Below are 11,240 nucleotides of genomic sequence, written 5' to 3'. Positions count from 1 at the left end.
AGAGTAAACACAGGCTGTGTTCTGTGAGGAAATGAACTAAGTACAGAGAGAGAGAGAGAGAGAGACTAAAATTGTAAAAATGTGACAAATGACTCCACTCAGATGCCACAGATTTTAGTTTTGCTCAAAAACAAAACAAACTTGATTCTTTTCACAATAAAAAATAAAGTCATACATAAACATATTTAACACATTTGTACAACGTCCCACATTTTGAAAGCACAGAGAAGGCAAATAAATTATTGCATCCGTTTAAAAACATCATACCTTTAGTGCACTTCGACATACTTGCATGAGTTGATGAAAATTATGAGATTTTTTTAAAAACGTCCTATTTTCTATGAGACCACAGGCATCTTGACGAGACAGCAACCTCATAGACACCATTCAAACACTGCAAATCCACATATTTCTTACAAAATGTAGCCCTAACCCTAACCCCATGACACTTTGGTTTTCTGGATGAAACTAAAGAACCATAGCTTTCTAAAGACTGGATAAAACCGTCTCCTAGAAAGGATATTTTGCTAAATATTGGCACCGTTTTCAAATATAAGGCTTTTGGTGTTTTTTTAAGTTTAAGTTTAAGTGAAAAGTGCTTCTTTTGGTCCTTCTGGACAGTCTAGAAGTGGTCAGAAAACAGACGCAGCTGTAAATAAAGCAGCTAAAGTTATGTGGTTAATAACACTTTAAAATCCTACTCAGTGAAGTTTCTTCATAAAAACATTCGGTCCCATCTCGTTCACAGTTCAAGAAAAACTTTAAAACATATGAAATAAGATCAAACAAATTGATTTCTAACCTGTATAGTCCATGTATTAAACAATGCAAATATCACTGGTTATATGAATTCTGCTTCTGTGTCATTCAACAACAGTAAACAAGAGTCTTCACAATTTCCTGATTGTTAAAGGCAGTGAATATCCAGCAGACGTTGAATCATGATGTTGGAATGTTTTTTACAACATCATCAGTGCAAATCTGTCCACTTGTCTTTAATGTCGCAATAACATCCATCTGTTCTCTTAACCCTTTGCCACCTTACACTATCATACTTTAAAAATGAGATTTTGATGTATAAAACTATAAATCTTTCACCTCTTTGCTGGAATTATTGGAGATATTAGTTGAAATGCTCACCTGAGTGTAAACTCTCAGGCAACAGAAAAATATTATTATATAAAAACACTTCTTGATTAAACTATCCTGGTCCAATGATATAAATGTTATGCTCTGCTTGGCTAATAATATTGTAGGCATACCTCTTTTTCTGTGTTCAGCACACTGGGTTGAAATGTCTGTTAATGCTGAGCTCCATCTGCCACTTTTTGCTTGTGTTTGTCGGGTGTATTCGCCTTGCATGTCTATGTGGTGATGGACGTGCTCCTCTTTTTTGCGGCTTCTTCTCTCTCCTCCTCGGTGACGGCCCACGGTTGAACCTTTCCGCTGCCAAATATGGTGTAGAAGAGAGCACCGCCGACGTTGATCCCCGCCGCAAACCAGAACACCTTTCTCCAGCCGACCAGCGTGTGCTGACAACCAGAGAAGAAGAGGAGACATCGGCAGTGAATTACTTGACCCGTTATGTACAGTATGTGTGTGTATTTATTGTGTTTAAGAGCCTGGAGAAAGTGGACAACAGAACTGGGTGACTATATACGTGACTGTATATCTTCCTTGTAAACATAATTTACTTTTCCTTTTTATTTCTTCCTTTAGTGCTACCTTTGTACACTTGAATTTGAATATCTGTTTATACATTTTCTGTGTGTGAATGTGTTTCATTGTGCAATCCCGTGTTGTATAATGACTATAAAGCTGAACCTTGAACCTTGGACTGACGACTCAATGTGCTCATGGTTTAAAGGGCTGGGAAAAACGCTTTAAGATAAATTATAGATCAGTCTGTTGCATTTGAACCGGAGGGATAACGCTCACAACTCATCGCGGTATATAGTATTTAAAACAACAACAACACCCCTGAGCATCTCAAAGACCTGGGGGAACTCATGCCCACCAGCCCAGAGCTAGTGTTATTAATATATTATTATTATTATTGGAAACTCTTAGCTTATCATCACGGTTATAATTTGTGTATAATTCTTATAATTAATTTTTTGACTTGAGTGCTTTTAAAGCTGATATTTTAGGTATTTATTGTTTTGGTTGGTAGTATGATGTCGCTTTGTCAACTCCTACAAGTGTTGGACTGTGTTATTGTTATCATTTTGTAGATGAGTGTAATTTAATGTCCTCCTTGTCATAATAAACTAAACTAAACTTTACATTTTAGAGTCTTGTGATGTTCCACTCTGACAAAAATGACATGGAGAACAAAACATTTTTTTTTTCTCTAAAATATTAAAGATCAGCCATTCAAAGCTTCAGCCAAAGAACATCACTAAAATAAGCACCTGAGTGAAATCAATTATGTGCTGTACGTAAGTGAAACTGAAAGTCTGTGCACTCCAAATGCCTTTGGACTCATTCGTTTTTAGAGACTTACATCCTTAGTAAAGTATCCTGTCGCAATTGGTGCCACGACTCCAGGAATGGTCCCGAATGTGTTGGTGATTCCCAGAAGGAATCCTGCATACCTACAGGAGAGAGAGAGAGAGAAAATATTCTTCAGGGTTTCTACCTTCCATGAAACAATGAGTTATGTTACAGTGACTACATTTAACTAAGTGTTTCACACAGACTGTATGTACAATAGGAGGAAGGAAACTGGACCATTTTGCCGAAAGCCTATCTACATCATCATATTACTATTCATGTGTCTGAGTCTTGATTATAACTGAATTAATTGGTTAATTGTAAAGTAAATTTACATGAATAATGCAAAACATTCTCTGGATTCGGGTTTGTAAATATCACGATTTGTTTCATATCTTTGGTTTTTGGACTGTTGGTCCGGCGAAACCAGACATAAGAACACCTTGAAGACCCTCACTTTGAGCTTCTGGGAAATTGAAAAGGCCACATCTAATCCTAATAAATTACCTCATAAATTGTGAGTAGGGAAAGAGTATGGACGATAACACCCACCGAGGAGCGATGTCTATTTGGTTGATGAAGACTCCGGAGGCGCTGATCCCTCCTATGGTTGTGGAGAGTGTGAGGAAGGTGACGGTGAGGATGTGGCTGCAGCCGGCGTAACCCACAGCCACGAGGAAAGCTGCACCCGGCAACAGTCCTGCAGAGAGGAGGTGGACGTTTAAAAAAGGAGGAAATACCAGTGCACTCTGAGAAAACAACACTGGTTTCAATATTTATTTGTAACACCGGATAAAACAGAAAACATTTGATTAGCATGACAATAAAGGTGGGTCTTTTTATTCTGTTAACTGAGAGTTTATCTGGATATTTGTGTCAGTTCAATGCAACAAACTGAATCTACACCAGATGAGGGCAGCATTACTCCATTCAAAACATTGTAATTTGGTCTGTTTTTGGTCGGTAATGAATGAGTTTCTACTTAAATATTAGTAAATAATGTAGTTCACAGTTCCATATTTGTTTGTCACAAGTACATTTGAAAACTTGTTTAAACTACGAGTCCCTGCTGGCTCAAAAACTGACGTCCTACTCTGACCTCTTGTGGAGCACAGGTAAAAATCTAATTCCCTTCCACCACCACCCTTTACTTATGTAAAAGTGGCATTACCATAACTCCGAAATGTGTATTGTATTCCGAAAATTGATCCCTTTCAGAAGGTTATCGTTGATACAAATATTTCAGCGTTGCAGGCGACTCCATTCACTGCTTCATTGTCAGAAGTACTTATATGCTTTACTTTGAGCCATTAGATGATGGAGTAAAACTCCAAACCTACAATATTTCTCTCTAAAAAGTATGTCTCAAAAAATGGAAGTAATCACTTTTTTTTTTTACATTTCTTGTCATTCCTCTATTTATAATATATATTATATATACTGACTATTTGAGGTTAAAGCTGATTTCAGCTTTGAGGATTTTCAGGAATCCAAAGGGCCACAGTTTATACACGGTTCACTGTGCCAGAGCCACAACAATACTGTCAGAAATAGAATGCAAAATGAAGTCAAACTGTTCAATGTAAATCAGCTGTCAGAGTGCCTTTACCACCCTGAAAACCTGTATCACTTGTCCTGTAACAGACAGTGGTGGAACAGGGCTGTTTTTCTTACTAAGAGTTGAGATTTTTAGAGATACAAGGCTCTCACAGGACAGCGATGCTACAAACATATGATGATCTTATAGAATATGATGCTCTGCTGTAGATTAAACTACCCAACAGTATATAAAGTAGTTAAAATGAGCTCAACACTAAACATCTACAGCAGTAAAATCCAACATACACATTAATGCAGCAGTAATATTAATCCAGAAACATCAGATAGAATAAAACACTGACAGCGAACATTTTACTGCACAATGAGTACTTTTGATGCTTTGGTACATTTTGCTGATAATATTTACATATTTTTACATAAGTAAGGTTTTGAATGAAGGACTTGTACTTGTAGTGGAGTATTTTAACAGTGCTTCTCCCACCGCTGGTGACAGTCCAGACACAGAAGCGATGTTTACACAAGAGCACTATACGTGACATATACAAAGAGTACCTGAGAGGAAGAGTTTTCTTTACCTGCAAGTGTAAAGAGCTTGCGTACGACGGTGACGCTGAACACCTTCCTCTCGATGAGGAGGTCTGCTGCGACACCCGACAGCGTCGAGAACAACCAGGCACCGAGGTACGGCAGAGCGGAGAGGAAACCATTCTGGACAGAGACAGAGACAGCGAAGGCTTTGATTATTGGATATCCAGTTTTCCAGCATACAGTGTCCTGTCACACAGCCTTCATTTACACAGTCAGCATTTCAACAACATCAGGAAAGGGTGGGGCCGTATTAGAGAAGTACCACATGTGACACTTTTGGAAAACATGCTTAATGTCATTGATGAGAAGATGGACACCACTCTCATTTAAATGTAAACCTGCAGCCAGGAGCTGCTTCGATTAGCTTAGCATAAAGACTGGCAACAAGTTGAAACAGGATAAAAAACCAGCACCTCTTAAACTCACTAATTAATATGCCATATAGTGCTGTTTTACACTGGACTTGGCTACACTTGAGTGATAGAAAACAGAAGCATTATTTAAAAACAGGACTTAACTTTGTGATGGAAATTTGATTGTAGTTTTCATTATATGCCCAGTAGATAACACCTTAACGTCTGTTTACTTTTGGAACATCTTCAGGTAAGAAACCACAACTACAGTGTTTTATTTTCTAGTCTATTACACACCACCTTCATAAGTAAAGTAGATAAATAGGATGTCATTTTGATATCGTTTTCAGATTTACCATTTGTCTTTATGAACCTGACACATTTAACAACAGGGCTGCTACATTTTTGTCAGTTTTAACTTTTTAAATGATGCTACTGCCCTTAAATCATACGAGATGAAGTAAGCTTAAGTGTTAGCTTTAAACGTTGAAGGAAACTCATCTGTGTTCTCACTGAACTACAGGCCAAATGCCCAAACATCTGGAGCATTTCTTTAAAGGATTGCACGTGGATATAACCCTTTTTCACAGCCATGACAGTGTGACATCGAGCCAGCATCCACAATACCAGGACCCTGAAACTGAAGCAGCTCTTTACATGAAACAGAGGAACAAGGAAACCTCACCGACTGGAGGTCAAAGTGCATGATGTTGTTCATGTAGGTGGGCAGGGAGGTGAGCAGGGTGTAGTAGGACCAGTTTGAACACATCTGGGTGACGATGATGGCCCACAGAGGGACCGACAGCAGCATGGGCACCACAGGCACGGACCAGCCATGACCTGTACCCTGCAGATTCAGTTCAGATTGATGACAAAATCTTTAGAAAATTCAACAGATTTGTACAGGTTTCAAGTGTTGAGGTCATTTCTCATTCGCAACTCACCGAGAATGATTCTTACCATTATATTTATATTTTTCACTCAGGATGAATACAGTTCTATCTTATCTTATCTTAACTTACATACTTATTACATACATACAATCTTTAATTTTGAGTTTAAGAAAGAAAAGACAATTCTGTTACATGTTTTTGTTTTTTAAAGGCATCGTGACTTGTTGGCATTAGGATCTGTGAATAAAACAAACAACCAACAGCTAAACAACAACAGGACAACTGAGGGGAAGAGAAAGTAAGAAATAGAAAGAAGGGAATGGAAACAGGAAGTTTGAGTGGGAACTTAAGAATAACATCACACAGCAAGCAGAAAAACTCCCTGTGTCTCAGTTTCAATACATCTAAAACTCCCTTGCTCTTTTTCTGACATACAGCTGGACTAAAGTGTTGTTATTAGCAATAGTTATAACTGCATAAAACGATGATATTATATTCTTCTGGGTCCCCTGGTTTAAAAATGTTTCAAACTATTACCTCTTTCGTTATTTGTTATCACTATTACTTACTTTTTGTGACCAGATAAACTACAGAAAATGAGACTGAGAAAGGTGAGATGCATGTCAGTCAATAAAACGTTGGTTAATATTTCACGCGCACCTGAGATCCAATGGAGTTTATGATATAATCTCTCTCTTCTTTGCTGATTCGACGGTGGGTGCGAGGGTCGTCAGATACAAAAATAAACCAAAAGACTGCCCAGAGGCAACCAGCACCCCCTGAGAAGAGACAGAGAGAGAAAACCTTTTACTGTACAAGGTGGTGAATTATCAAAGGAAAGGTGCGAGTATTCAGTGAATGCCTGGTGTCTTAATAAAATCAAACTGCCCCAAATGTATCGGGCAAAGAGGCCCAGTAATATTATCACTGTCAAAACCCAAAGAGAAATAATGCTATAATAGAAGAACATCCAGAATAAAAGGTAGCAGGGTCAGTACAGTGAGATAAATTCCTTATATCTCACGATGTATGTATACAGTATGTGACTTGATTTGTGTGTGTGCGTTTCCCTCCCTCACCACAGAGGTAGAAGACAGCCGGCCAGCCTAATGTTTGGCAGATGTAGCCGGTCAGCGGCAGAGCCAAAAAGGCCCCAAAGTTGGCCCCAGACCCCGACAGGGTCATCAGGCGAGACCGCTCCAGAGGAGGAGCCCACCGAGCCCACATCGCCATCATGGCCGGGAACGTCACACCCTGGAGAGGAAACATGGAGGCAGGCGGTCAGACGGGCAGAGAGCGAGACAGACTGGCAAGATGCACAGATCCCAAAGCATCACAGGATACGAAAATGTTCCCTTGAAACACAAACTGTTCACATGAACTCTCTTACATGAGCTGAAGAGAGCGACTGAAGATTAAACATCTCGGGGTACATCAAAGCGAAGTAATGTACCAGAAACATTACAGAAGAATTTAATGAATATTGTATAAAAGTAATAAGTAATAGCCTCAATCATGGTCGATGTTCAGTTTCACTAAAAGCCATTAACTTCCAGATTTATTAATGCCTCTTTATTATTGCTGTTAAATTAAACTGCATTCTCTTTAAACTAGAGGAACACAGACAGAAACTTAACTGTATACACAACACTGCGCTTCATATTCCCAGCAGCCTCCTGCTCAACACACTCGTACCTCTCCAAAGCCCTCCAACGCTCGTAGTGCAAACAGCCAGTAGGATCCCTGCTGGGCAGCCAGAGGGGTGAGCAGGGTGAGGGCAGCAGTGCCCAGCACACCCAAACCCAGGAATATTCTACCCCCGTAGTGACCGGACAGGTAGCCCCCCGGGATCTGTGTGCACAGGTAGCCGAAGAAGAACGCTCCCAGCAACCAGCCCTGAGTCTCTGAGTCCCACGGGTACTGGGGGACCTGGGACAAGAGGACGGAGAGAGGGTGAATTTGTGATAAAAAGGCATTCAAAAAAAGGAGAAGGGCAGGGACACACCTACTCTCATTTACATCTGATCTAAGACAGACAAACATATAAAGTATGACATACACATGATATACAAAGTATAAATACTATTATATTATTCCGGTGTTCGCTGGTATAGAAGATGGTATCATATTATATACTACACTTTGCTGACTTTGCTGCTACTAACCACAACGCTATGTAACTTGAGAAAGTACTGCACTATTCGTAAGTGTATAGTATACTGCTTACAGTATACATACTGTAAGTGCTGTGGTCTCACAAGCAGCTTCAACAGCTTCATCACTGATAGCTGGCTCATCAGTGGTAGAAGCTGGTGCTTCTTCAGACACAGGTGTCAAAGTGTGGCTCTCCAGTACCAAGCGGCCCTGTGTGAGTGCTGGCAAACTATGCACTTCCCTCTTAATCCGCCTCAGGGCAACGCTCATGCTGTTGTACCTGTTGTCCACTTCCATATTAATCTCGACCCGACAGTGCAGCCTGTGTATCTTGTCTGGTTTTAGATGGTGGAATACTACATCACCCAACAGCTTCGCAATGATTTGGTGATGGACGCCGGAAATGTCGTTGGCAATTCTTTGGTCGAGGCACGCCTCATGTGTGCTCTTTCCTGTCTCCTGATCTTCGTCTGGTGGGATCATGTCCTCCACCAAGCAATCCACCCCCTGAATTAGCAGCTTCAGCGATGTTTTGTCTATATTTGAGGGGAAGCAGTCTAGTTTGGACCTAAGGATTGACTCCTTAGCAAATTTGTGGACAAAAAAGGCCTTGATTTTACTTCCCACCCTTTTCCAGCCGGATGTTTTGCAAGAATTGGCCTCTGATTCAGACCCACTGTTCTTCCATTATAACTCTAACAATTTCAGATGCTGCCTCATCGTTATCCTGGGAGATGCTGGATGCACGCAGGTTGAGTTCCTCATCTGAAATATTACTATAATCGAAGACAGTGATATTATTTGCCTGTTCCTCCAGGATCTTCTTCACAGATTCGATGGATGTATCCACGAAGCTTCCCCCACATTTTCTGGTTTATCCTCTTCCAGAGGAGTTTCGAGGGTCTGACCTGACTTCCCACTTTCAACAACGATTTTTCCAAAATTGTCATGGTTTGGACTGGACTGGACCTGAAGCTGGACATGTATGTCTTCATAGCCACGCAAAGTATTTTCACCTCCTGTCTTACTATTGCCTTTAGTCTGCGGGTGCAAGCTTCGGAGCACAGCGGTTTGCTTCCCTTGCTGCTGCCTCCACTGCTTCCAGAACTTTTGGAGAGTTTCTGTTACTGCGTTCACCACGAGCTCTGTCACCACGAGCTCTGTCACCTCCTTTGTGTTCTGGCAAAGGATGTCCTCTTTAACACCCATCACTTCATCAAAAGTGAGTGAAAGAGTGTCACCCAGGGTTTCGGATATAATGACATTCTGCCGTGACCCACCAGGTCCAGAAGAACTTAAATATTACTTTTATTTTTATTTTATATACTTATATTTATAATTTTTTGTCTGTCCTTGTGCTGCTGCAACACCTGGATTTCCCCTCTGGGGATCAACAGAGGCTTATCTTATCTTAAAAAACTGTTTTGTTCCAAACTACACACGTGTTGTAATATGAATTAATGAAAGGCAAAATGCTTAAAAAACTGTTACCCCCTCAGGTTGTTGGAAAGTATCACTGGTGTTTTCCATCCCTGGTGGCAGTGGACAAGCATGGACTACAGAGCTGTTCTGGGCTGGTTTGGGGTCAGTGTAATTCACCATGGCTACCATGGCAACACTGAGGTTGACACGGAGACCGTAGACCACAGAGAATCCGAAGAACATCAGGACGGCCAGGTTGAGGCGAGCCGAGCAGCACTGGGGAGGGACTGTTCACACAGAATACAATGATATTTACATGGAGTCTGGTTTGTGAGCATTGTGTGAATCATGTATTTTGTCATTTTAAATGTTTCAGATAAACCTAAAAATTAAGTTTCTTTCTGGGATGAGAAAGTTATACTACTTTTTAAAATACCCCTTAAGCTAAATAGGGTCACAAGCTGAAACATGTTGGTCTGAAGTTAATCTTTATACTACAAGTGTCGCTGCAGTGTTGACCCCTCCGGGCCTTTTCCCATCTCCTTGCACCTTTGAACCTTTGATTATGCTTCTTTTTTTAAGTAGCATGTGATTTCACTGCACCATCAGTTTAACTGCAGCCATATGATGGTGAGCTACCTCATTAAGATCTTACAGAACAGGTAATCTCTAACCAGTGAGGTGCTGATGTGCACACGACTGCTACAACTACAAAGAATTTGCTGAGCAGCCAGAGAGACGGACCTGTGACACTTCTCCAAGCGGAAAATAAAAATAACACAGTGAGCAGCATGTTGTTGTGCAGCAGTACAACAAACACTACCTTTTCCATGTTAGCCTAGATAGCTTCAGCACATTACACAATTTTGTTTGTGTTGATGTTCAGTAGTAAAACACAGACAAACATCAAAATGAAGTCATGAGCAGAAAAGGTAACAATGCTGAAAAAAGATCAATTTGCTGCATATTTAATGTCTCAGATCAAGTTTTTAAGCATAATTAATGTTTAATGTCATGTTGGAAGTGCGTCTTTGTTTGCATCAGGGGTTATGTTAGATAAAATATACACAGAGCTGCAACAATTAGTTAATCAGTCTATTAGTCAACTATATTAATAATTGATTCATTGTAATTTTAAGTAAAAACACTCTCTTTTTCAAAGTTCTCCAATATGAAAATTAGCTGTTTTACCTTGTTTAACATCATAGCACATTGAATATTTTTATGTTTTGGACTAAAGTTTTCCTGAGTTCATCGAGACCAAACAATTAATCGAGAAAATAATCAGCAGATTAATCGACTATGAAAATTAAGTTAGTTGTTGCAGTCTTAAATATAAATACAACAGAAAGAACTTGGAAATTGTCTTGAGAGTTTTAGCATGCAGTAAATCCAAAATCTTTACGTGCTGCAAAGATAAACACACCTTCATCATTCTCGATGAGGGGTTCACTGTCCTCGCTCTCTTCCAAAGGGGCTGAGTTGATGGAGTAGCCATTTGGAAGCGGCATGGCACTCGTCTGACCCAGGAAATACTAAGGCGGCAAAATGACGTCACTGAGCCATGGTGTCAAGGAAACCTGCTGGTCAGATGAAGGTAGTCACCAGATTAATTAACACACACACACACACATACAATGACACACAATGTGGGTGTGAGATAAACATGTGACTGACAAGTAAATATAAGAAGACGAGTCAGGTGACACAACACATCAGCAGATTTAGATTATTATTAAAACCCAGTTAGGCAGCTGGTTTTTACAAAACATTG

General features: G+C 40.1%; 1 protein-coding gene across 1 annotated transcript; it reads right to left on the bottom strand.

Annotated features, from left to right (window-relative positions):
• Positions 1–1,364: 1,364 nt before the first annotated feature.
• LOC139299421 (sialin) lies at positions 1,365–10,977 on the bottom strand. Its single transcript, XM_070922322.1, has 10 exons — positions 10,893–10,977; positions 9,536–9,753; positions 7,586–7,819; positions 6,970–7,144; positions 6,551–6,669; positions 5,683–5,844; positions 4,632–4,764; positions 3,049–3,196; positions 2,507–2,597; positions 1,365–1,532 (listed from the first exon to the last, which is right to left on the bottom strand). Exons 1-10 carry the CDS (start codon positions 10,975–10,977, stop codon positions 1,365–1,367), a joined length of 1,533 nt encoding a protein of 510 aa, XP_070778423.1.
• Between the last annotated feature and the right edge of the window lie 263 nt (positions 10,978–11,240).

The sequence above is a fragment of the Enoplosus armatus genome, chromosome 16 (assembly GCF_043641665.1).
Source record: "Enoplosus armatus isolate fEnoArm2 chromosome 16, fEnoArm2.hap1, whole genome shotgun sequence".
In the NCBI taxonomy this organism is placed as follows: domain Eukaryota; kingdom Metazoa; phylum Chordata; class Actinopteri; order Centrarchiformes; family Enoplosidae; genus Enoplosus; species Enoplosus armatus.
Note: the sequence above shows the minus strand (reverse complement) of the source record. Positions and strands in the feature narration are given on the sequence as shown.